The 27,662-nt window shown below is 51.8% G+C and overlaps 2 protein-coding genes across 2 annotated transcripts in view; one reads left to right on the forward strand and one right to left on the reverse strand.

Moving 5' to 3' along the window:
• Positions 1-27,662, forward strand: part of LOC149325465 (uncharacterized) — a 187,465-nt gene that overhangs the window by 117,414 nt on the left and 42,389 nt on the right. The window lies entirely within an intron of this gene.
• On the reverse strand, positions 23,140-24,520 carry LOC149325466 (uncharacterized). The gene has a single exon (XM_089563851.1). It carries the CDS (start codon positions 24,474-24,476, stop codon positions 23,331-23,333), a length of 1,146 nt encoding a protein of 381 aa, XP_089419977.1. The 5' UTR covers positions 24,477-24,520; the 3' UTR covers positions 23,140-23,330.

Genomic DNA, 27,662 nt, shown 5'->3' on the forward strand with positions numbered 1-27,662 from the left:
GTCCAGACCACCTCCCTTCCAGACCTGAAGAGACCGGTTGGCGAGCAGATGACGGCCGGCGGACAAAGACTAAGCCCCGACCTCGGCACTTCGCGAAGTGGCTGCGGACCTCTTCCCTTCGTGCACGATTTTCCGGGCGGGGGCGAGCTGTTGTGAACGTGAATTTCTAACACCGGAACGCTCCCAGTGTTGCGCGTTCGGCCGGTGAGCTACAGAGACGCTCCCCAAGGACGGCGTCCAAGCCGGCGTCTCTCCGAGCCTGCGCGTCGTCATCGTGGAGTGCGTTGTGCGTTCGGGCCGGACAGCTACGGGAACGCTACCCGGGTTGGCGTTCAAGCCTTGCCGGCCAATCAGCCAACAGGACGCTCCTGATTGGACGAAAAGGGGCGGGAGTCTGTGCCGACTCTATTTAAGGGCTCCCGTCTCCTGTGTCTGTGTCTTTTTCCTGTTGAGATATATCGTGCCATGTATCGTGCTTCTCGCTACTTGTAAATATGTAAATACTGTAGTGAATTACAATGAACGCACCTGAACTATTATGAATGCGCCTCAGGTTGCCTCGATGGCAGACGAAGAAGTTGACGACGAAGTGTGCCGGCGCGCGGCTCCAGCTCTCTGGCTGTGTAGACTGACTGTGATTTCGCTGCCGTCCGCTCAGCTGTTTGGTGAACTGTATAGCTGAGGTCACTAGTACGCGAACCCCCTTTCATTTGGTGGAGGTTGCGGTCGTCTGACGCCCTGGACCTTCGCAGCCGTCTTCTCCCGCCGCTCACAATGCCTAAGGACTCCGTGCCCAGTCCTGCACCACCCACCCCGACCGTTCTGTGCGCTGGAGCGCTGCGGCAGCGTGATCCCGCTTTCTTCAGTGGCACCGGCGACGATGACGTCGAGGATTGGCTGGCATCGTACGAACGGGTGAGCACCCATAACAAGTGGGACGATGCACTCAAACTCAACAACGTCATCTTCTACCTTTCGGACGTTGCGAACCTATGGTTCAGAAACCACGAATCCGACATCCCCACGTGGTCAGCTTTCAAGTCCAATCTTTCTGATGTATTTGGGAGGCCTGCGGTGCGCAAGCTGCGCGCGGAACAACGCCTGCGAAGTCGGGCGCAGCTGCCTGGTGAAAATTTCACCAGCTACATAGAGGACGTTGTGAACCTGTGCACACGAGTTGATGCCTCTATGTCTGAGCGCGCCAAGATTGAGAACATTTTGAAAGGAATCGACGACGATGCGTTCCAGATGCTTCTGGCACGCAATCCCACCACAGTCGCCGACGTGATTACTCATTGCCAGAACTTTGACGAACTTCGGAAGCGACGCATCCTCACCCGTTCTCCACTCTCGCAGCAGGAATCGCTTGCTTCCCTCACATCTGACACCGACCCGGCGCAACTGTCACCGCAGATAAAGCAGTTTGTTCGCGAGGAAGTCGCGCGTCAGCTCTCGTTGATGCCCTCCAGTCACGACGCTGCGACTCCTCTGGTGGCGCCATTGCAGGAGGTCATCCGCCATGAAGTTGCCGAGGCTATTCCTACTGCACATCCAGTCCCTTCGGTTGCTCCCTTAACCTACGCCGAGGCTCAGTATCCCCAACCATCTCCTATACCCGCCCGGATGACCTACGCAGAAGCAGCGGCGCGCTCCGTGCCCCTGACTGTTCCACCTCGTCAGCCCGTCCCGCGCCCCGCCCCGTCTCTACGACCAGCCCCGGTTTCTTCGCCGTCTCCGCAGCGGCTTTACAACCCTTGGCGCACATCGGATAACCGACCCATCTGTTACTCCTGTGGGTACGCGGGACATGTCGCCCGCCACTGTCGCCGTCGCATGGTGGCATCGCCAACCATCTCAACCCCTGTGCATCCATCCCAGATGTTTTATTCGGCTTCTCCATCCTCGCCGCTGGACGCGTACGCCCCCGACCGTCGTGCTTACGAGACCCGACGTTCTCCATCACCGCGCCGTCGCTCACTGTCACCAATGCGCCGTCGCCCTCCCTCTGCTGAAGAGGGAAACTAAGATCCGCAGTTCCGGAGGCAAGAACTGCGCGCTGTTCGAAAAGCTCAAGGCCTCCGTTTTCCCCACGCAACGTTCTTCAGATCATCGTCGACGGAATGCCGGTACATGCGCTTATCGACACGGGTGCCTCAGTATCAGTGATTCACGAAAAACTCTGCCGCCGCTTGCGCAAAGTCACGACGCCATTTACGGGTATCTCGCTCCGCACCGCTAGTGAACAGTGCATTGCCCCTCTCGCCTCGTGCACAGCGCGAGTCATCATTGACGATATATTGTATCCAGTCGAATTGTTGGTGCTGTCCTCATGCTCGCATGACATAATTCTCGGGTGGGACTTTCTGTCACACAACAACGCCGTCATCGATTGCGCCCGCGCTGAAGTTGAATTTTCTCCTTTGTTTGACGAGCTTACTACTGAAACCTCTGCCCCCTTGCCACTCAAGGTCACTATCGCTGAAGATGTTGAAGTAGCGCCGGGAGCATCTGCCCTTGTTTCCCTGTCGTGCCGTGCCGCGTCGGATGACACCGTTTTATTTACGCCGTCTGCTTCCTTTGTACGCCGGAAGAACCTGCCGCTACCTTCTGCTGTCCTCGATGTTCGGCGGGGTGTCACGAAGATGCTGCTCTACAATCCATCCTCGTGTGCCCTTACCCTGCTACCTGGTGAGTCCCCTGGCTGCATTCAACCTGTCTGCCTTCTCTCTGCCCTTAATGTCCACGAGGCAGCCAGCGGTCCCTCTCTAAACGCCATGCATTCCGAGCTCGCTACTGAACCTGAGCCTGACGAACTTTTCCGCGCCGCCATCGACGATACTCTTCCGTCCACCTACCGTCAGCAGCTTTCAGCCCTTCTCCACACTTTCCGCTTCGCTTTCGATGCAGCCCATCAGCCTTTAGGCCGTACATCAACCGTGGCTCATCGCATTGAGACCGGCTCCCACCCGCCTTTTCGGCAGCGCCCATATCGCGTGTCTGCGGCTGAGCGTCAAGTGATAAGTGAGCACGTTGAAGACATGCTGCACCGTGGCGTCATCCGTCCCTCTCACAGCCCTTGGTCTTCTCCGGTGGTGCTGGTCAAGAAGAAAGACGGTTCTATCAGATTTTGTGTCGATTACCGGCGACTGAACAAAATTACCCACAAAGACAATTATCCGCTTCCCCGCATCGATGACGCTCTTGACTGTCTCCAAGGCGCCGAATACTTCTCCTCTCTTGACTTGCGTTCGGGCTACTGGCAGGTCCCGATGGCTGCCTCTGACCGTGAGAAGACCGCATTCGTTACCCCCGACGGCCTGTACGAGTTCACCGTTATGCCATTCGGCCTGTGCAACGCGCCAGCTACATTCGAAAGAATGATGGATAACGTCTTACGGAAGCTGAAGTGGCATACGTGCCTCTGTTACTTGGACGATATCGTTGTCTTTTCGGTAGATTTTTCCACTCATCTCACGCGCCTGCAGCAGGTTCTGACTTGCCTCACCGACGCCGGCCTACAGCTTAATCTGAAGAAGTGCCACTTCGGCGCCCGGCAGCTAACCATCTTGGGTCACATTGTATCTAAGGACGGCGTTCTCCCCGACCCGGCCAAACTTCGCGCTGTTGCGGAGTTTCCCAAGCCGACAACAATGAAGCAGCTTCGGAGCTTTATCGGTCTGTGCTCCTATTTTCGGCGCTTCGTCCGCAATTTTGCGTCGATCATTGCGCCACTCACGAAACTGCTTGGAACAGACAACCACCTGTCCGCTTGGTCCCCCGCATGCGAAGACGCGTTCACCACACTGCGCCGTCTTCTTACCTCGCCACCCATACTTCGCCACTACGATCCGAGAGCCCCTACCGAGGTGCATACCGATGCAAGTGGCGTCGGCCTCGGAGCTGTCCTGACTCAGCGGAAAGATGGTTATGAGGAATACGTCGTGGCGTATGCGAGTCGGGTGCTCAGCAAGGCTGAATGCAACTATTCCGTTACGGAGAAGGAATGTTTAGCGATCGTCTGGGCACTCATGAAATTTCGACCCTATCTGTACGGCCGCCAGTTTGATGTCGTCACGGACCATCACGCGCTTTGCTGGTTGTCGTCTCTTAAAGACCCGGCCGGCCGCCTCGCCAGGTGGGCTCTCCGCCTTCAGGAGTTCGACATCCGCGTTGTATATCGCTCTGGCCGTAGGCACATGGACGCCGACGCTCTATCTCGATCTCCTCTGCCCACCGCCGCTGCCTGCTCATCCGTGCCTGAACCCGTCCTCTCGCCTCTTACCGCCTCTGATATGCTTGCGGAACAGCACAAAGACCCGTGGCTTGCGTCGATCATCGACGTCGTGACCAACGCTCACACTGCTGTGCCTTCGCGCACTCTACGCCGCCAGGCACCACATTTTGCGTTCCGTGATGGCCTGCTCTACCGCCGTAACTACACGCAAGATGGTCGACGGTGGCTCCTCGCGATACCTCGCCATTTACGTTCTGAGATCTGTGCCTCGTTTCACGCTGACCCACAATGTGCCCACGCCGGTGTGTTGAAGACGTTTCAAAGAATATCTCAGCGTTATTATTGGCGGGGCATGTACGGGTACATTCGCCAATACGTCCGCTCCTGCATCGCCTGTCAGCGACGCAAGTCTCCCGCGCCCCGTACGAGCGGCCCCTTGCAGCCATTGCCGTGCCCGGCTCGCCCATTCGATCGTGTTGGCGTCGACCTCTACGGCCCGCTGCCCTACACGTTATCTGGGAACCGCTGGATAATTGTTGGCGTCGACCACCTAACCCGATATGCAGAGACCGCCGCACTACCCGCTGCCACTGCTCGTGATGTTGCCCACTTCCTGCTGCACAATTTTGTTCTCCGCCATGGTGCGCCGCGCGAGTTGCTCAGTGATCGAGGCCGTGTCTTTCTTTCGGACGTGGTGGAAGCCCTCCTCAGAGAGTGTCGCATCATTCATCGGACCACCACTGCCTACCACCCTCAAACTAACGGGCTGACTGAGCGCTTTAATCGCACTCTCGGCGATATGCTCACCATGTACGTCTCGTCAGATCAGTCTAACTGGGACTCTGTGCTGCCTTTTGTGACGTACGCATACAATACCGCCACCCAGTCAACCACCGGATTTTCCCCTTTCTACCTGTTGTATGGCCGTGAGCCGTCCTCCACAATGGACACGGTTTTGCCGTACACTCCGGACGCCTCCGAATGCACGCCCCTTTCCGAACTCGCCAAGCACGCCGAGGAATGTCGCCAACTGGCCCGTTCTTTCACCTCGGACTCCCAAGGTCGCCGAAAGCATGAACACGATGCCCATCAAACCGCGCACGCTTTCTCTCCAGGTTCATTAGTTTGGCTTTGGGTCCCCTCGACTACACCAGGACAGTCTTCGAAATTTCGCAGAGAACATCATGGCCCTTACCGCGTCGTCGAATCAACATCCCCTGTTAATTATATTGTAGAGCCGCTTACACCCTCTTCGGACTTGCGTCGTCGCGGCCGTGAGCTTGTCCATGTCAGTCGCCTCAAGACTTATTACGACCCGCTCCTCTTGCCAGCACCATAGGTCGCCAGGATGGCTCCTCTTCCATCCCGGGGCCATTGTAGTGAATTACAATGAACGCGCCTGAACTATTATGAATGCGCCTCAGGTTGCCTCGATGGCAGACGAAGAAGTTGACGACGAAGTGTGCCGGCGCGCGGCTCCAGCTCTCTGGCTGTGTAGACTGACTGTGATTTCGCTGCCGTCCGCTCAGCTGTTTGGTGAACTGTATAGCTGAGGTCACTAGTACGCGAACCCCCTTTCAATACATATACCTTTTTTTTTCACGCTGCTCCTTAACCCCCCGTCTCTTCATTGCTCCGGCTGGTCGGCGACAGCGGACCCGCGTCCCGACGGCAACTGAGAGCCCGCGTCTCAACAGTCCCCAGCTGCTGCGGAGCAACTGACTAAGGCGGCGGTCAGAACTGTGACGCAGCAGAGGGTACTAAGAATCTCTGGATCCGGACAGGCCGCCATTGGAAACTGGACCTCGCAACGTTTAACACTAGAACCTTATCCAGTTAGGCTAGCTTAGCAGTGCTGTTGGAAGAATTAGCGGGTATTAAATGTGATGTCACAGTGCTTAGGGAGGTTAGGAGGGCAGATGAGGCGTATCAAGTTCTAAAGGGCGGACCCGTACTATGTTGTCGTGGATTAGCAGACAGAAGAAAACAAGGTCTGGGATTCCTCATTACTCAAGATATAGCTGGCAACACAGATGAGTTTTATAGTGTTAACAAGAGGGTGGCAGCTGTCATAATTAGGCTTACAAGCTGAAGGTGGTGAGGAGGTACAAGCTGAAGGTGGTGCAGGCCTAAGCACCTACATCAAGTCACGATGAGCAGGTCGTTGAATGCTTCCGTGAAAATGTGGAATCGGGAATGAACAAAGTGAAGAGTGGATTTATTAGTGGGTCACGGCGACCTACGGACGCAGTGGTCACGTCGTAGCAAGACGGCAGAACCAGCCGAAGGAAGCAGCTCCACACGAGACTCGCGCCCGAAGCACCAGCAATGACGACGAAGTGCGGCACCGCGGAGACGTCCTCTTCTTCTTCTTACAATGGCCCCGGCGAGAAGAAATAGCCATCCTCGCGACTTACGGCGAAGAAACGACAGGCGGGTTGTAGTACGGCTTGAGGCGGCTAACGTGGACGACCTCGCGACCGCGACGGCGGTGGTCCGAGGAAGGCGTAACTGGCTCAATGAGCTTGTGGACAGGAGACGTGCGTTGAATGACGCGATAAGGGCCATGGTACTTGATGGAGAACTTGCTGTCGGAAGGAATCCAAAGCCAAACGAGAGAGTCAGTGGATAACGTCGGAGCAGGCCTGGCATTGTCGTGCACGTCTTTGCGGTATCCTTGTGTGTCGGAAGTAAAGGTGCGGGCCAGCTGACGGTACTCTTCAGCCTAGTGGGCAATGTCGGAGATAGTTGTGTATTCAGACGGATCTGGTCGGTAGAGTAAAATGGTGTCTATGGTACAGGATGGTCCACGGCCGTATAAGAGGAAGAAAGGGGAGAAACCTGTCGACGCTTGATGGGCGGTGTTATAGGCAAAAGTCACAAACGGAAGTACCTGATCCCAGTTGGAATGATCAGATGCAACGTACATTGCGAGCATGCCGCCCAGCGTGCGATTGAATCGCTCCGTGAGGCCGTTTGTTTGCGGATGGTAGGCAGTAGTCGCACGGTGTCCGTTCCCATGGAGGACCCAAGCCAGCAGCCCCCGACCCTACTTCCTGCTTCCTGCGACCTGCTTCTACCTGTCACCTGCTCTGGTCCCTCACGTCAACGCGACCCTGCTATCTTTAGTGGCAGCTGCGACCAAGATGTGGAAGATTGGTTGTCAGCATACGAACGAGTGAGCCGGCACAACAAGTGGGACGACGCACTGAAGCTTAACAACATCGTATTTTATCTTGCTGATATCGCCAACCTCTGGTATCGGAACCACGAGTCGAACATCACCACCTGGTCCGTTTTCAAAACTACGTTTGCCGAAGTATTCTGCCGCCCTGCCGTTCGCAAACTGCGCGCTCAACAGCGTCTCCGTTCGCGAGCGCAGAGGACCGGTGAAAGTTTCAGCAGTTACATCGAGAACATAGTCGATTTATGTAAACGAGTGAACCCATGTATGACGAAGGAAGATAAACTTCGCCACGTCCTGAAGGGCATCGATGATGGCGCCTTCAACATGCTCGTGGCTAAGAGTCCGACCACCATCGCAATGGTATACGAACTTTGCAAAAGCTTCGACGAGCTTCGGAAGCTACGCGTTTTGGTTCGCCACACTGCTGACGCGTCTCTCGCTGGACTGGCCGCGGACCCCGGCCCCTCATACCTCTACGCCGAAATCAAGATATTTGTCCGCGAGGAGGTTGCCCGCCAGCTATCTCTCCTACTCTCACTAGCCGAACCATCATCATGTCTGGCGCCGCAGCTCAGACATGAAATCCAGCGACAGGTTTCGGAAGCTCTTCCTTCCGGCCATCCTCCAGCTCCTGTCGCTGCCCGGATGGCGCTTTCTGAGGCTGCCCTAACTCCACCTGCCCCCAGTGCTGCGCAGCTGAGTTATCCTGACGCCTTCGCGCCTCACCCCATTGTGGCGGCGCCTCGCACCTACGCCGAAGTTGTGGCTCACCCAGCACCTCCACCAAGTGAAGAGTGGATTTATTAGTGGGTCACGGCGAAAAACGCACGCAGTGGTCAGGTCGTAGCAAGACGGCAGAACCAGCCGAAGGAAACAGCTCCAGCACGAGACTCGTGCCCGAACCACCAGCGATGACGACGAAGTGCGCCACCGCGGAGACGTCCCCTTTTTCTTACAAAAGTAAAATCACAGTACACAGTGCTTATGGGCGACTTCAATGCGAAGGTAGGCAAGAAGCAGGCTGGAGACAAGGCGGTAGGCGTTTATCGGATAGGTTCCTGGAATGGCATGGGACAGAAGGGTAGCGGATCGGGCTAGTTGGTGCAGATTTGACATTTTTGACAGTTATTAGTATAGTTAACAGATATAAGTAATTTACGGATCATGAATACCTTCTTCCTCAAACGAGCAAGGATGAAGTAGACGTGAAAGAGCCCCTATGATGAGACTAAAAATGAAATAGACTTCATACTGTGTGCTCACCATGACATCGCAGAGGGTTTGGAGGTCCCTGAAAACGTCCGTTGTAGCGACTACAGAATGGTAAGGTCTCGTATTAGCTTAGATTTGAAGACGGAACGGAGGAAACTAGTGATGGAGGAGGCTATTAACGATGCAGCGGTAAGAGGGAAGGTAGGGAATTCAGGATTTCGCTGTAGAACAGATTTTTCGCTTCAACTGAAGAACAGGACCGAAATGGTGAAACAGTGAACGGTAATTTCACAGCTATCGTTACGAAGTGTGCCGCAGAAGAAGGTGGCAGGATGGTTCAACAGGATACCAGCAAGCTATCTCAGGAGAATAAAGGTCTGATTAAGAAACATGAGGACATCTAACTCCGCAGGCAGAATATAACTAGCAGAGCTATCGAAGTTAATAAATAAGCGCAAGGTAGCAGACGTAAGAAAGTTCAACATGTAGAAAATGTAGCATACTCTAAAGAACGGAGGTAGCCTAAAACCAGTAGAGAAGATTAGGTATAGGTAAAAACCAGATGTACGCACTAAGAGACAAAGAGGGCAATGTCATTAGCGATATGGATAAGATAGCTAAAGTAGCCGAAGAGTTTTACACAAGTCCATACAGTACCGAATGTAATGAGAACGTTACCGAGAGAGGCAGTAGAGCACAGCAATAGGACATCCCGCCAGTAACGAAGGAGGAAGTAAAGGAAGCCTTAGGAGCAATGCAAAGGGGGAAAGCAGCTGGTGTGGATCAGATAAGGGCGGATTTGTTGAAGGACGCACGAGAGATTGTCCTAGTAAAACTTGCCTCCTTGTATACGCAATGCCTTGTGACCTCGAGCGTACCAGGATCTTGGAAGAACGCAAATATTATCTTCATTCATAAGGAAGGAGACGTGAAGGACTTGAAAAATTACAGACTGATTAGCTTACTGTCAGTTGCCTACAAGGTATTTACTAAGGTAATCGCTAATAGAGTCAGGACAACCCAAGACTTCAATCAACCCAATGATCAGGCAGGCTTTCGTAAAGAATACTCGACAGTAGACCATATTCACGTTATTAATCAAGCGATAGAGAAATGCGGAGAATATAACCAACCCCTATATATAGCCTTTATTGATTAAGAGAAAGCATTTGACAAAGTGGAAACCTCCGCTGTCGTGCAGGCATTGCGGAATTGGGGGTGTGGAAGATTGTTATGTGAAATTATTGGGAGATATTTATAACGAGTGCACAGCTACCATAATCATCCATAAAGTCAGCAATAAAATTCCAATATGGAATGGTGTTAGAAGACAGACACGATCTCGCCAATGCTATTCACCGTCTGTTTGCAGGAAGTATTCTGGGGTCTGAAATGGGAAAAGTTGGTGATGAGTTAATGCAGAATACCTAATTTGCTACTCGGTGATGACATTGCCTTGCTAAGCCACTGAGGACATGAACTGCAAAGCATGATCAATGAGTTAGACAGGCCGAGCAGAACGGTGGGACTAAAAATTAACATGCAGAAAACCAAAGTAATATTAACAGTCTAGCAAGGGAACAGCAGTTCGCAATTGGTAACGAGGTGCTGGAGGTACTAAGAGAATGTTTGAACGGTACGTGCTTGCGCGAAGGAGACGGGACAAAATATGTCCACTTAGGGCAGGTAGTGACCGCTGATCCGGATCATGAGAGGGAAATAACTAGAAGAATAAGAATGGGGTGGAGCCCATGTGGCAGGTTCTCTCAGATCATGAATGGTAGCTTACCAATATCCCTGAAGAGAAAAGTATACAACAGCTGTATCCTACCGGTACTCACCTACGGGGCAGAAACGTGGAGGCTAATAAAGAGGGTTGAGCTTAAGTTAAGAACAACGCAACGAGCTATGGAAAGTAAAATGATAGGTGTAACGTTAAGAAATCTGAAGCGGGCGGAGTGCGTGAGGAAACAAACGCGGGTTAATGACATGCTAATCGAAATCAAGAGGAAGGCTTGGGCAGGGCACGTAATGCGAAGGCGAGATAACCGGTGGACTGTAGGGGTAACGGAGTGGATTCCAAGAGTAAGCAAACGTAGCAAGGGGCGGCAGAAAGTTAGGCGGGCAGCTGAGATTAAGAAGTTTGCAGAGATACGGTGGACGTAACTGGCAAAGAACAGGGTTAATTGGAGAGACATGGAAGAGGTCTTTGCCCTGCAGTGGGCGTAGTCAGGCAAATGATGATGGTAATTGTCTTAAGCAGTATAGAAGTGAGCGGTTGTATCAAGAAACTTTTTGCCTTTTCTACAGTTCTCCTCATTCCTTATTCAGTACAGTTCTTATTACCATACTCATGTGCAGCCCCACTTCGTCTGTGCAAGACCTACCTGTTCCATTCATTCCATCTCAAAGCGGCCATATTAAGCTCACAGCAAATTCGAACAACTTCTCTAAATTTGTTCTTGCTGTCTCGCTCTCTCCTCAGTCTTGAATCAGGACGTCTCTAATGAAGGCAGCGCTGAAAAAGATTGCTAGCAAGATGTCTATAAATTACAGCTGTGTTCTGGAGAATTGCATCTAAGACATATTTTGTTCGGCTGTTCCGATTAATATAAAGCACGGATATAGAATTTTGACCCATGGCTAAGTTAGGAGTGTTAAACTGAAAACAGTGCCCTGATGTCAATGGATGACTTCCGCTGTTTCTCGAGAAGTGCCTTCGGCTGTAAGATTTCGCAGATTATATTTCATTTGAGGCGAACTTCCAGGAAGTAATCAATGCTAAGTCGATTTTTCAGTAATACACCCAGGGTGAGCAAACTGTGTAAAGCCCAACTTTATCCGCGAAGGAAAAGTTTTACGTAGATTGTAGTGTATTATCGGTGAATATTTACCGCACGTACTTCTCGTTCCTTTGAACTCCGACCACACGCATTTCAGGGGCATAATAAATACCTGAAATAAATAAACTATGGCGTAATAATAAAGTCGGAATTGGTGGTCTCAGAAATGACCACACAGAGCAGTAAGTGCAGCTGTTTACTCCAAATATCTCTCAGTGTGTACTCGAAAGCAAGAAGCATATTTGTGTGACGCACAATTGCCAGCAGTAGGCAACAAAAATATTTGGCGCAAATTTGGATAAAACGTCAATATTGCTTGTGCAATAAAACATACTACGCTTGTTTTGGAATATTCCGGAGAAAAGGTGTTTTTTAAGGTCAATATTCACTTTCAGTGACTCAAAACGAGAAAAAAGCTTTCGGAGAAGAGTAGTGAAAACCTTCAAAAGCTGCTTATGATGTTTACATAATTAAATCATGATCTGCAATATCAGGTTAACGAGTGAAGCTTTCACATTATCACTCCTGCATATAACAAGGAACAGGTAGGAAGTAACCAGGTAGAAAAACAACGAAAATTATTTTCGGTTTCTTACTAGCTTGAGAACTGGTGATAACCGTACTAAGCAGGTAAATTATGCAATAAACATCGTATATAAGCATATGGTAAAACGAAAGGTTGGTAGCAACTGGAGCCACTGGTTGCCGTTTCCAAATTTTTATTAACCTTTGCAGGTATTCGTAACAAAGCGGGTTATTAGGCTTTATTGTAATTTGGTAGCAGCGCGCCTGAAAGACACAGAGAAAGGGACCGGCTCTTTTAACAACGCTTTTAATAGCGCTTGTCGCTTGCTTTGTTGGAGGATGGAGGTTTTTTGCAGGGTGCAGGTAGGTGGGTGTGTGGTCAGTGGCGTTTATGGAAGGTACAGTTCGGTGGATGGGCAGAGATGGGGGGGGGGAGGTGAATCGAGGATTGCGTTGGCTGGGTGGCATCCCTTAGATAAAGGGTTCGAAGGGGGGTGGGGGTATACTTGTTTGGCGGATGGTGTGTCTGAAGTCTGAAGGCTTCACTCTCCGCGGCTAGGGACAGACGCCTGAATTTTCACATCGTGAGGTTGCTCGTGCTCCCACACTTAATGTGGCATGGCCGCGAAGGTAACGCCAGCGACAATATTCAACCAACCTGCGTACAGTCACAGCTTAGCTGATTGCAAGGGTAATACGCAGTTTCAAGAAACCTTACGAGAGCGAAAGAGCTCAATGTACTTAATTTAACGACTTTGAACCGTGATGAAAAAATTCGAAAATCTATGCCCGCTTCTCAGTTTTCCCACACAAGTGAAAGATGTGGCTAAGGGATCATAAGGAAATAAGACGCAAGCAAGTGCATAGTTTATATGCGCGTCGTTGAGCGTTGGGGGCCCGTCAACTCTACGTTCGTAACTCTGCGTTTTCTCTTGAAATTCACACGACTCTTCAGAAATAAGCTCGGGGCCCAGGTATGCCGGGAAGAAAGTTTTTCCCGACAACATTGGGGCCGAAGTACAGGCCTTGGTGGGGGTAAATGCAAGGTTGATAAACAGGTTTCACCACTGCAAAAAAAGCCCAGACTAGAGAGTAGCTGAGATAAATTTATCAGTCAATAAGCATGGGTCAAATACTCTGAGAATGGTCTTCGTGTCGCAGCTCTGATAGCGCCCGGATTCCAGAAAATCTCCAAAAAAACGTCCGGATGACATTTCACCTCAGGACGTTTTTTTTCACTGATGTTTTTTTTTTTCAGGAACATTTTATTTCCTACACCAGGCAGCGACCACTGCCAGCTATCTCACCGAGCATGGCCAGATTTATGCGTGGGGGGGCATTACAATAAAATCGTGTGTTTTAATAGGTGCTAACACGCATGAACATTTCTTTTAATTTTTACTGATCATTTTTTACTTTAACGATAACTATACCCACTGCAGGACAAGGGCCTATTTTATATCCCTCCAATTAACCCTACATTGCGCCAGCTATGGTCGCGTTATTGCTGAAAAGTCTTGATTACATCCGGTCACCACACTTTATGCCATCCTCTGATGCACTTGCTGCCTATTGAAATTAATTACGTTAAACTTAGGCGTTGTTATAGTAATAACATCTGGCACCCAGTGGCAGTTTTCTCACTCATTACAAATTGTTTTCGTTAAACAATGCTTCGCAACAGTTTTCATGAAAATATCAATAAAAAAATTGCATGCAAATGAGTTATTTCTTGTTTTAGAGCTACATACGGCAAATTCAGGTCTTGTTTTAGAGCTACATACGAGAAATCCATGTGCCTTTAACATAATTCTGGCACCCATGGCTTATGAAATGTCCCCATGACTGAGAGAGAGAGAAAAAGAAATGGACGCAAAGGCAGGGAGGTTAACCAGGCGATGCCCAGTAGGCTACCCTACATTTTGGGGGGGGGGGTACAAAAGGAAAAAAAGGGAAAATAGCGGCCATGAAATGAGTTTTCGAAGTGTGCAGCGACCACTATGTCACGGGGACAGAAGGCGCACGCAGAAAACTTAAAGATTATAGACGGGATTACAACTCCGAACCCCTTAAGAATCTAAGGAGTGCTTTCACCGCTTTTTTCCTTTGTGAGGAAGGTTGTGTCCAAGGCCCCAGAACGTTGGACTCTGTTAAAGGACGCGAGTCCAAGCGGTGCAGAGTAGCAGTCAGGAAACCGCGCTCTCGCTCAAGACGAGAGCAGACACAGAGGAGGTGCCCGATCGTTTCATCGCAATCGCACTGCCAACACGCTGGAGAGTCAGCCGTTGCGATGAGATTGGAATAGCCGTTTGCGAACGCCACTCCCAGCCACAGGCGGCACAACAGCGTAGGATCACCGCGGGGGAGGCCGAATGGTATATGAGAGACTGAGGAACAAATGCGGGTCCCAAGTTTTAGAGGTGGCAACAAACCGGAGCACTCTTTCTCGATGGCGGGAGAGACGCACCTTGGCCAGAACTCTCTTGACCTCCTGGAGCAGCAGGCGGCCGTCATCGGCGGAGCACAGCACGAATGTCATGAGAACTACATCAAAGTAGCCGTCAGGAAGACCGTGCATGTCTTCGCCACGACCGCAGATGGAATGCTCCAAGTGCACCTGGAAGCCAGAAGGAAGCAAGGTGAAATGTGTGAAACAATATATGAAACAATATTGGTGACTTCCCCAAATACGGCCTCAGTCATGGTACTCAGTAACCTATCAGTGGTTAATATTTCAAACACACCATTACACACTAGTGACGAGTTACGTCTTATCGCTAGGGATATCATAGACAATAGTCTGTGCTGCATAAAAGTCGCAACCGTACTTGTACGGCAGGCTTTTTATAGTTGTCAGAGATCATCACGCTCTGCGCTGGCTTGACAGTCTGAAAGACGCTTCCGGCATCCTCGCTCGGTGGAGCACAGGCTTCAAGAATTCGACGTCAGCGTAGTTCACAAGTCTGGGCGCAAGAACTCTGACGCGTAATTCTTTGCTCATTATATATTCTCAATGTCATCTTTAACGAAGAGAAGTATGCTAATACAGAAACCTTCCAAAAACGTGTATATAATCTATGTCTATGTAGTGTATCATATACTGCAGAAGAGTGAAAGTCTGGGCGAATTGGTACCCAGCTGCCTCAGTCCACACTTGCCTGGACGAGTCAGAGAGAAGTTCCGCTTTCAAGCAACCCTAAACCACTTCGTGCGGTAGAAGCCCAGCTTGTGGTCAAGGAACTTTTTCCAAGCATTTCACCCCAGAAGAGCCAAGCACCAGGTCGGGGGAAACCTTGTACCCATTAGAAAAACCGGTGGGTACCCGCGGCACTGGGAATCGAACCCAGCACCACCCGAATGTCAGGCGGATGCTCTACCCCAGGGGCATCGTTTTTGTCATATAAATTAATATATACATATATATATATATATATAGATATATATATATATATATATATATATATATATATATATATATATATATATATATATATATGATTTGTATCATATATATGACACATATTTATTTATGCCATTATTCTCGTTATGTGCGCTTATCATTGCAATCTCTTCTTTATATTCTTATTAGCCATTATGTTCTCCTCCCATGTATTCTTGCCGCCTAAAGCCTGTATAAACAACAATATTGCCACCTGGTGTTTTCAGGTGGCGCTGAAGTGTCTTCGAAGACGTTGAAGTGTCTCGCGCTGGCTGGCTGGCTGCTTGCTGTATTCTGCTGGTTAGCGACCTGGCGCCCTATTTTCCGTTACATATTTTGGTGGAGGTGCTGCGTAAAGATCCCCGTATATGTCGCATACTCCTCCGGATACCCTGGGCTCCAGTTCTTCGCTAGTGGACACCCCTGTGCACTGTGCTAGCTGGAGAAACCAAGGCCTACCTCCCGAACACGGGCCTTTGGAGTCTGCCAGAGCACCCACCCATCGGCCTGTCATGCAAGCTGCACTCTACTACACCTTGCAGAATCCGCGACTGCCCAAACCATTCCACGGCAGTCAGCTCGAAGACATAGAAGACTGGCTTCTAGAGTTTGAACGCGTGGCCTCATTCAACCAGTGGGACGAAGCCGCCAAGCTTCGAAACGTCTTATTTAGTCTCGAGGATGGTGCACGTACCTGGTACGAAAACCGAGAAGACGCCCGAACATCATGGCACGAGTTCCGCCGACGCCGCCGCCTGCTGGAGACCTACACCAGCACTGATCGTCGAGAACGGGCTGAACGGGCTTTTCAGTCTCGCATTCAGATGCCGAATGAGACTGTAAGCATGTACGCGGAGGATATGACTCGGCTCTTCCGGCGAGCTGACCCGGCCATGCCTGAAGATAAAAAGGTGCGCCAACTCATACGCGGCGTTAAGGAGCAACTTTTCGCTGGCCTCGTGCGCAGTCCACCTTGGACTGTTGCTGAGTTTCTCACGGAAGCGGTCACGATGGAGAAGATGCTCCTGCGGCGGTCTACCACCTACGACCGGCCGGTACTCGCCGCTTCACTTACAGAGCCGCTTCCTGCCTTCGGGGCTAATCCTGATCTTCTCCGCGACCTGATCCGCTCCGTTGTGCGCGAAGAGCTCCAGGCGCTTTTCGGTGCTCCCCTGCCGACGGCCGGCTCTCTCGCTAGCCTCGTCCGCGAAGAGGTTCAAGCCTTGAGACCTTCGTTCCCGTCCGTTGACCCGCCGCCTTTACCCACGGAGTGCCGTCGTCCAACACCAAGGTGGCGTGGAAAGGGTCATCGCGTATGCAAGCCGCACGCTTTCTCGCGCTGAAACAAACTATTCGACCACAGAAAAAGAACGCCTTGCGGTTGTGTGGGCAACCATGAAATTTATTCCGTACCTCTACGGCCGCCCGTTCAAAGTAGTTACCGACCACCATTCGTTGTGCTGGCTGGCCAATCTTCGCGACCCATCGGGGCGCCTAGCCTGATGGAGCCTCCGCCTCCAAGAATTCGACTACACCATTGTGCACAAATCTGGCCAGACGCACGAAGACGCTGACGCACCCTCTCGCGCACCCGTCGGGTTAGCGGATGATAGCATAGAGGACGAGAGTGGTTTTATTGGAGTTGTCAGCGACTTAGACTTAATGACCCGACAGCGAGCTGACCCAGACCTGCGACCTATCATTGATTATCTGGAGGGCCGAGCTTCTGTCGTACCCCGACAATTTTCTAGGAACCTGCCGGCCTTCTGTCTCCGGAACGGCATTTTGTTTACGAAAAACTCCAGCACTGTTGACCGAGCTCACCTCCTCGTCGTTCCAGGAGATCACCGCGCCGATATCATTCTTGCTTTTCACGATGAGCCGACCTCCGGCCACTTGGGCTTTGCCCGCACACTTGCACGCGTGCGCCAGGCGTATTATTGGCCCGAACTTTCCCACACCGTCCAGCGTTACGTCAGAGGCTGCCGCGATTGCCAACGTCGTAAGGCGCATCCTTTCAAGCCAGCGGGCTTGCTCCAACCTATTGAACAGCCTCGGACGCCGTTTGATCAAGTCGGCATCGATCTTTTGGGCCCATTCCCTGTGTCATCGGCCGGTCATAAATGAATCCTAGTCGCGACCGACTATTTAACAAGGTACGCGGAAACTAAGGCGGTACGGCGCGGTACGTCATCTGAGATCGCCCAGTTTTTTATGCAACTAATCATGCTGCGTCATGGCGCACCGTCCCACGTAATCACTGATCGAGGTACGGCGTTTACGGCACAGCTCGTGCGCGACGTGTTCGAGCTCAGTCACACGAACCATCGCAAAACCACTGCCTATCACCCACAGACGAACGGGCTCACAGAGAGACTCAACAGAACGATCGCCGACATGATCGCAATGTACATAGACTCGCAGCACAAAACCTGGGACGAGATTCTCCCGTACGTCACATACGCTTACAACACGGCCACCCAGGAGACGACCCGATTTACACCATTTCGTCTGGTCTACGGACGTGACGTTCAGACGATGCTGGATGCAATGCTTTCATGCTGCACTGATGACCACCCACTTACGCCAGACGCCGAGCAGTTCGCTCAGCGCGCCGAGGAAGCACGTCAACTTGCCCGTATTCACAATCAGCGGCAGCAGAGCACGGATGCGCGCCGCTACAACCTCCGTCATCGGCACGTCCAATACCATCCGGGTGACCAAGTTTGGGTGTGGACCCCGGTACGCCGCCCAGGCTTGTCTGAAAAACTGATGTGTCGTTACTTTGGACCGTACAGAGTTTTGCGCCGCATCACAGAAGTGACCTACGAAGTTCTTCCTGACGGGACTGTGCAGACTCAGCGTCGCCCGCCCCGCTCTGAGGTTGTGCACGTTGTCCGCATGAAACCGTACTTCACGCGGTAATAGATAGTACGCTCAGTGTTCCGCTAGTTTTCGCGTGGGACACCTTCGCCCACCTCCCTTGAACATTTTTGTGTGCTTGTGCTGTTTTGTTTTTTCTCTTTCCACTGCCCGTACTGCAACCCCGCTTTTATGTTTTTCTTTTTTTGGGAGGGGGAGTAATGCCACCTGGTGTTCTCAGGTGGCGCTGAAGTGTCTTCGAAGACGTTGAAGTGACTCGCGCTGGCTGGCTGGCTGCTTGCTGTATGCTGCTGGTTAGCGACCTGTTGCCCTATTTTCCGTTACAATATGTACCATGAGGTCCTGACCCGTTCCAGGAGAAAAACTCCTGTATTTCTGCAAAGTAAAAATCTGTATTAGAGCAATCCCGCTTCATTTATTATCGTATTGGCTTAGTCTAGTTATACCCAGCTGCAAACGCCGGGATGTTCCATTTAAGCGCGCTAGTGTTTACAGCGGCCATTTCCCGCATTTAGCCGTTGTGTGTTTGTTTGAGCAGAATTTGTGTCATGCTGCTCATCTACCCACGGGGTGGTGGGCATGTATACATTATACTGAGCTACCCGCCCACCCTGTCAGGCTGCAGCTCATTTAATCATGAGAAGCAGCTCGGGAAGAGCAACCTGGAGCAACCTGGGTTGCAGCTCAACGCAAGCAACCCAAGTCCCGCCGATGGCAATACCTGCCATAGAAGGGCAGTGGCGCATCGCTTGACCGCTACACCACTGCACTAGTTGTGGTAGGAAGTCTCCCTAGGATCTATAAATAGAAAAAATGAACAATAGCTCATATATAGACTATAACCTATTATTGCTATCCCATTGGTGAACTTAGTCACCAACTAGCACGCCAGAAAACGCTTCTATCGCTATTCGAACAACTGTCTACTATGAACATTGGATTTAAACACTGGACCTGCAAGGAAAACCGAAGTGCTCACGCAATTGATTCGCGTTTGGCATAACTACTTAAATCAACAATCATTTTTTTAAATCCTCTTACAGTCCCACCTTACCCTTTTTCTTTGCATGTCATCCTTTGCGGGCTGGGAAATATTGTCACGGGTGGTACGGTACGTCCGGCTCGGTTGGACACTTCAAAGTAGGCGACTGCAGCGGACGTCAGTAGCGGTCCCAAAAGCGGAGCATTCGCAGCCAGACACTTCGGCTTCTTCCTAAGGCCAGCTCGCGCGCGCATTCCGCGCTCTCGTGGGTCTAGTAGAACGACGACGATGAATGGACGGTGTCATTACTCCCCGGCAAAAAGAAGCATCGTCCCGATGCTGGGAGTGAGTGGAGAGGTCGGAAGGAATGAACGGGACTAGTGGGCGAGGCTACCGCTCGTGATATGGCTTCAGGCGGACCACGTGAACCACTTCAGGGCACGGAGACCGTCGGGACTTCCGAAATCCATCGGGAATGACCTCGTAGTTGAGGTCGCCCAATGACCTGACCACGCGGTATGGTCCGAAGTAGCGATGGAGGAGTTTTTCGCTCAGTCCTCGTCGCCGAATGGGGAACCACACCCACACACGGTCGCCGGGCGCATAATGGACGTCATGACGGCGCCGATTGTAGCGATCTGCATCTCGAAGTTGTTGGTCCTGAATTCGAACTTTGGCCAGTTGGCGAGCAGCTTCGGCGCGTTCCAGGAACGTGTAGGTATCAGTGTGAAGGCTAGAGTCGTCCAGATGTGGTAACATTGCGTCGAGCATCGTCGTCACTGCACGACCGTAGACGAGGTGGAATGGGGACATCTGCGTTGTTTCTTGCATGGCCGTATTGTAGGCGAAGGTGACATAAGGAAGCACTTCGTCCCACGTTTTGTGTTCAATATCGACGTACATGGAAATCATGTCAGAAAGGGTTCGGTTCAGTCTTTCAGTCAACCCGTTCGTTTGAGGGTGGTACGACGTTGTTCGGCGGTGGTCGGTATGACTGTAAACCAAGATCTCCTGCAGCAGCTCAGCCATGAACGCAGGGCCTCTGTCAGTGATCAGCACTTCAGGTGCCCCATGGCGGAGTACGATCTGATGCACGAAGAACTTGGCGACTTCTAAAGCGGTGCCGCTGGGTAGAGCTGACGTTTCTGCATAGCGGGTAAGGTAGTCCGTCGCGACAATTATCCATTTGTTGCCAGAGATCGAACGTGGGAACGGACCCAGCATGTCCATTCCTATTTGTTGGAAGGGCCTTGTAGGTGGTCTAATGGGCATCAAGAACCCAGCTTGTTTGGTTGACGGTACCTTGCGACGCTGACAGGCTCGGCACGTTCTGACGTAGTGAGTGACATCAGCACGGAGGCGAGGCCAGTAGTAATTCTCTTGGATTCGGGCTAGCGTACGGGCTATGCCCAAATGTCCAGAGGTGGGTTCGTCATGGGAGGCCTGGAGGATTTCATTGCGCAGGCTAGCCGGTACGACGATTAGGTATTGCGTATTGTTTGGAGCGAAATTTTTCTTGACCAGAAGACCATTGCGGATGCATAAAGATGGCAACACGCGCCTGAAAGCGCGTGGTGCGGTCGTGTTGCTGCCGTTGAGAAATTCCATTACATCTCGAAGTTCGAGGTCGGCGCATTGTTGGTCAGCGAGGCAGGAGGCGCTGAGAGCACTCAGTAAGATGTCGTCATCATTACAGGCGTCTGTAGAAGGATCTACTGGGGCGCGGGACAGACAATCGGCGTCAGAGTGCTTGCGCCCGGATTTGTACACGACAGTCATGTCGTATTCCTGGAGCCGCAGACTCCATCGGACGAGGCGAGCGGACGGGTCTTTAAGGCTTGCGAGCCAGCATAAGGCATGATGATCGGTCACCACCTTAAAATTTTTGCCGTAAAGGTACGGTCGGAATTTCTAAGTGGCCCATACAATGGCAAGGCATTCTTTCTCGGTAGCGGAATAGTTTGATTCGGCTGGTGACAAGCATCGACTTGCGTAAGCGATGACCCGTTCTTGACCCGCTTGGATCTGGACCAGGACAGCACCTAAGCCGATGTTGCTGGCATCAGTATGGAGCTCCGTGTCGGCGTTGACGTCGAAGTGAGCCAGAACGGGAGGCGCCTGCAGGAGGCTTTGAAGGCTGCGGAATGCATTTTCTTGCGCTGCTTCCCATCTGAAAGGTGTGTCCGACCGTGTTAGGCGCGTCAGCGGCTCGGCAATGCGAGCAAAATCTTTCACGAAGCGACGGTAATACGCGCACAATCCAAGAAAACGGCGGACAGCTTTCAGGTCTTGCGGCGGCGGAAAATGGGCAATAGCTGTTGTTTTTTCAGGATCAGGCTGAACACCGGCTTGATTCACAACGTGCCCTAAGAACTTCAGCTCTGTATACGCAAAGTGGCATTTCTCATTTTTGAGCGTGAGTCCAGAAGACCTTATTGCTTGTAGGACCAATTCGAGGCGGTGAAGATGCTCCTGGAAAGTCGGGGCGAAGACGACAACATCGTGAAGATAGACGAGACACGTCTGCCATTTTAAATCGGCAAGGACGGTATCCATAAGGCGTTGGAAAGTTGCCGGTGCAGAGCACAGTCCAAAGGGCATGGCCGTAAATTCGTACAGGCCATCTGGAGTAATAAAAGCTGTTTTTTCACGGTCCCGCTCATCGACCTCAATTTGCCAGTAACCTGACTTCAGGTCCATCGAAGAAAAGTATTTCGCGCTACAAAGGCGATCCAGAGCGTCGCCGATCCGGGGGAGAGGATAGACATCCTTTTTGGTGATTTTGTTTAAGCGACGGTAGTCTACACAGAACCGCAATGTTCCGTCTTTCTTCTTCACAAGGACGACTGGCGCTGCCCAGGGACTCCGGGAAGGACGAATTACGTCGTCGCGGAGCATTTCTTTCACTTGGCGGCCAATAGCGTCGCGTTCAGCGGGAGACACTCGGTAGGGGGACTGTCGGAGAGGGTGCACGTTATCGTCCGTAATAATGCGATGCTTCGTTAGGTGAGTTCGTCCAACACGCGATGATACCGAGAAGGTGTCGCCGTAGCGCAGAAGAAGATCTTTAACTTGTTGTTGCTGCGTCGGGGAGAGTGCTGGATTGACGTCGAACGTGAAACCAGTGACTGGGCTCTGCTGTTGCGACAACGACATTGTGGAAATACTGGGTGTGCTGCTGACATGGGCGATGGCATCAACGTGAGCCACAACGGTTCCCACGATCAGATGTTGGTGTGCACCACCGAAATTGGTTATCAGCACTTCTGTTTCTCCGTCGACGAGATTAACGACTCCTCTGGCGACAGCAAGGCTCCTGGCAAAAAGCAAGATATGGTTGCCTTCCGCGACGCCTTCGAAATTCCTCACAGTCTTGGCGCCGACAGAAACCATAATACTCGAACGAGGTGGGATGGTGACGTGGTCATCCAAGATGCAAAGTGCGGTCGGATGATCTGGATCTCTGTGTATTGCATTCTCTGTGGAGAAACACACGGCATTTGACTGGAGGTCGATGACCGCTCCATTCTCGGTCAAGAAATCCATCCCGAGAATGACGTCACGTGAACAATGTTCAAGTATAACGAACGTTGCCAGGTAGGTTGCGCCTTGAACTGCTACTCTTGATGTGCAAGTCCCGGTCGGTGTAACTAAGTGACCCCCGGCTGTACGAATCTGTGGGCCCATCCACGGAGTGGTGACCTTTTTCAGAGTGGCGGCGAAAGTTCCACTGAGGATAGAGTAATCCGCCCCTGTGTCGACGAGTGCAGTGACGTCTGTTCCGTCGAGGGAAATGCTCAGATTTGCTGTCGGAGACGTCGTGTGAGAGGTACGGCGCGGTGTTCGGTCACGGCTGCGGTGCGGTGCGGGTTCATTTCGATACGTCAGGTGGCATTCACGTAGAGTCGGCGGTTCACGGTGTTGGACGGCATTCGGTCGTGGCATCGGGTGGCCACCTAGTTGCGGCGTAGGAGGGTCTGTTACATTTCGTCGGTGAGCAACCTCCCCCTCAAAGGTTGCTGCTTTTAGTTTTCCTGGCGGGGGCTTGGCGACCTTCCCCGAGGAAAGTCACCGTAAGACCGACGACGTGGAGATGGCGACCTGCGTCTCCCACCGGCAGATTCGGCCAGATAATCGTTGATTTCTCTGGGTCGCTGCCCAGGCTGCGGACGTGGTGCATCTGCAGGGAACCCCGGCAGGCCCATCTGGCGATACCGGCAGTTGCGGTACAGGTGACCCGGCTCACCGCAGTGATAGCAGAGAGGACGGTAGTTTGGAGTGCGCCAGATGTCACTTTTACGGGCATACGATGGAGCAGGACGAGCAGGTGGTGGCGGCCGAAAAGAGGCCGGGGTTTCCTGAAGACGACTCGGCGGCGGTTGTGCGCGACGAGCAACAGCGGCGTATGTCATTCGCGGTGGGGCTGTGGACGGCTGGAAGGGAGCTGGTGTTGTAAGCGCCTGCTGCACCTCTTCCCGAATAACCTCGGATAGAGCAGAAACCGTTGGCGCAGGCGGCGTAGCCGGGAACAGCTTCTGGAGCTCCTCGCGAACGATAGCTCGTACGGTTTCGCGAAGCATGTGGGTGTTACTGATGTCCGTGGCTACCGCAGTCATGGCCAAAGGCTGACGCTCGTATTGCCGCAACCGCATATCGAGTGTCTTTTCCATGGTGGTTGCCTCCGACAGAAACACTGCGACCGTGCTCGGTGGATTGCGAACCAGTCCGGCAAAGATTTGCTCCTTGACACCTCGCATAAGGTACCGGAGTTTCTTCTGCTCTGTCATGTCCGGGTCAGCTCGACGAAATAACTTTGCCATCTCTTCGAAGTATACCAGTATGCTTTCATTTGGTAGCTGGGTTCGGGACTGAAGGAGCAGATCGGCCCGTTCTCTTCGAATCACCGTAGTGAAATCCTTCAGGAACTGGTCTTTAAATACGTTCCATGTCGTTATGGACGACTCCCGGTTCTCGAACCACGTACGAGCTGCGCCCTCCAGCGAAAAGAACACGTGTTGAAGCTTCGAGTCTTCCGCCCATCTGTTGTACCGGGCTACGCGTTCAAATTTCTCCAGCCAGTCTTCCGGGTCTTCGCCTGGAGAACCTTGGAAGATCGGTGGCTCCCGAGGCTGCTGCAGCACAACAGAAGGTGAACTAATCGTCGTCTGCATGCCTATTTCGGGCTGGACGGTCGTCGACGATGGCGCTGAACGAACCGCTTGTGTTGAGTGAGACTCCAGAAGCCCGAACTCGGGTTGAAGGCCTTGGAGCCGGCGGCTACCGTGGTGTACAGGCGTCACCTCGATGGCAGATGACCCTCGAGGACTTGAATCCCTGCTTGCTGGGGGAGTCCGAGGCATGGAATGCGTTACCCAGCGCCCTCCACCAGATGTCACGGGTGGTACGGTACGTCCGGCTCGGTTGGACACTTCAAAGTAGGCGACTGCAGCGGACGTCAGTAGCGGTCCCAAAAGCGGAGCATTCGCAGCCAGACACTTCGGCTTCTTCCTAAGGCCAGCTCGCGCGCGCATTCCGCGCTCTCGTGGGTCTAGTAGAACGACGACGATGAATGGACGGTGTCAATATTAATAATTTTTTTACTGCCCACACTAATATATGTCTGTAAGGTAGGACAATGATATTTATATTTCTGTTTGTCTGTCCGCACTAATTTATTTATTTATTTATGACGACCCCTTCATTGCACCTATCAGGAGTAGTATATTCCCACAGCAGCAACGTTCGGACCCCCATGTCAATTGACCCTGGACGTCGTCCTTGCCAAAACCAATCAGATGATTTATTGACTAATCACTCCATGTTTTGCTGCCGCGTTACTTGATAAGCGAGGCGACAGTGGCGCGTGAGTTGCCCTCTTTACGTAACCGCGAAAAGCAGAATACAGGTCCTGTGACGCCCTGCATCAGCGCGGCCAGTAACATCGATAATCTCCACACCTCACCCTACACACCTACCAATGTGGGCACACCGCAATTCTCCGTGCTTTACTCTCTTGTGTTCAACATCACACTTAAACCCTTAGCTACACAATTACAGGAAATCCCCCATCTTGGTCATACTTTATACGCCGATGACATCACACTCCGGACAACATACGGATGAGACGGCCAAATCAAGGACACGCTATAAGCGGCAGCAGATACCATTACTAAACTCCACTCAAGAATCGAACTAGCGTGCTCGCCAGAAAATTCAGAATTACTCGTCATACATCCTAAGCAATGGACATACCAAACCTCCATAGAAACCCGAATTCGCGGCAGACAGGTACCCCAGGTCTATACCATCCGCATTCAAGAACTGTACCTTTAACACGATGGAAAAAAGCGGAGACACAATTAAGCGACTGAAAAGGCCGTGGCAGCCACCAAGAAACTCATAAAAAGGGTGATTGCACGCGCACTTGGGCAAAGAGAGAGGCGGACACCCATCGCGTAGTGCACGAATATACTCTAAATGGGATTCTTTTTGCTACGCCATACCTCAGGCTTACAACCAGTGAGGTCCAGAAAATAATCTGCGTATTTCGGCAAGCAGCAAATGCAGCACTTAAATTATTAAAACAGACCAGAATTGAGAAAGTGTTTGAACTGCGATTACATAACACCCTACAAAACTTCACGAGGCCCACTTAAAAGCCCAGTCTATTGACTAGCCGCTACAGCTGCCGGACTAGACATACTCAGACAGCTAGGCATCACTATCCCGGCCAACGATTCATCACTAAAAACACTTCCCACCGGTATGCACACTTAAATATATGCCAAAACATACCTAGGAACATGCACCCGCACCGCGACCAAGGCCGCAGAAAGGCGCGCGTGGCAGCGCTGCACAATTAGTACGGGCATGGACCCGTACGTTATCAGTGACTCGAAAACCGCCACTCAAATTTTTACCAGAGGCAGGGTTCATCCCCCTGCACAATGCCTGCTGCACATTTCCTACCCCTCTCCCCCCATCCTCTCCCGACGCGCTGAGCTCATCTGGGTGCCTGTGCACTCGGGACATCCCGGCAACGAGGCCGCTGACTCCTTCGCCCGAGGGTGTAGAAACCGGGCGCAGGGGGACCTCGTGTGTGATTTCTCGAAGGAGCGTATGCACTCGTTTGTTCAACCCACCGCAAACTTCCGAGCCGAGCACCTAATATACCCGCCACGCCACTCATCCCTCATTACCAGATAACAGTCAATCTGTCGTCGCCTGCAGACGCGAACGCTGCTTACGGCAGGGAATTTTTCTCAATTTATGCCGGTACCCCCCATATGCATCTTGTTCTCACAGCCCAAGGCCACCATTACCCACATCCTCCTATCATGCCGGGCGTCCCCTACCCCGCCGCTCTGGTTCCTCTCCGAACCTGGGAAGACTGGGAGACCTAACTGCGGTTAGTGGACCTGGCCAGGCAGCAGATCGCCATCAGCCGGGCCGCATACGTCATGGATCAACCCCACATGAACGTCTAGACCATGAGTGGGAGTCTGCGGAGACCCAGAAGGCCTATGGGCCTCGAATTCTCTTGCTTAATAAAGTCGCCCTCCCCGCACCTCCTGTCCCCGAATAACCAGCTATAATTTGTAGTTGTTTGGCCTGGTGGGAATCCGGCCGCAGCGAATATTCCAGAGTTCTGTGTAGCACGTTCTGGCATCATTGCCTCTTCAGGACTTGCTATCTCTGCTCGCGCGTGTCACCGTGCATAAAAAACGACATATAAAGTCGGCGCTCTGGGAGGGCACCGGGGTATATATCCTTGACACTGGCGTGGGCGTTTCGACGGACGCGGCCTTTGCATGCGCGTCTCTTCTTTCAAGGTTTCCTCTGGCTCCACGTGGAGGTGATTGTTGCTCAGCTCGAGCCAGTGAGCAGGGACGTGAGACACCTTTTCCATTTTTCCTTTAGTCACCGCAACAACAAGAATGGCGGGCGAGAAGCTAAGAAAATAAAAGTGGCGAATGAGGAAAGCTCCGCAAGGCCCATGTGTGACTACGAGTATGTATGTGCCGTCCTGAAATACGTTACGGCTTTCTGGCAGTGCATTTCATGTTTCGATTTACTATCGACCAAGCAAAATGTTTTCGATTTTGGTCTCTCTATCATGAAGTATCTCAAAATATGCTTTTTGTTTTTTACATTCGACCACATACTGGGAAAACAGTGGCCGGTAAGATGTTTACGATGCGCAGCTATAAATGCAAAAAAGGTTTATAATGGAATGCATATGTCCACGCAGTATTAATTTTTTCTTGAAAAATATTGTTATTATTAATGGCAAGAAAGTTTTGTCCGCAAAAAACGCACAAGCTTGAAATTAGGCACGAACGCCAATCGTAGTTAGT

Source organism: Amblyomma mixtum, chromosome 10 (genome assembly GCF_055824585.1).
Source record: "Amblyomma mixtum isolate Tamu chromosome 10, ASM5582458v1, whole genome shotgun sequence".
In the NCBI taxonomy this organism is placed as follows: domain Eukaryota; kingdom Metazoa; phylum Arthropoda; class Arachnida; order Ixodida; family Ixodidae; genus Amblyomma; species Amblyomma mixtum.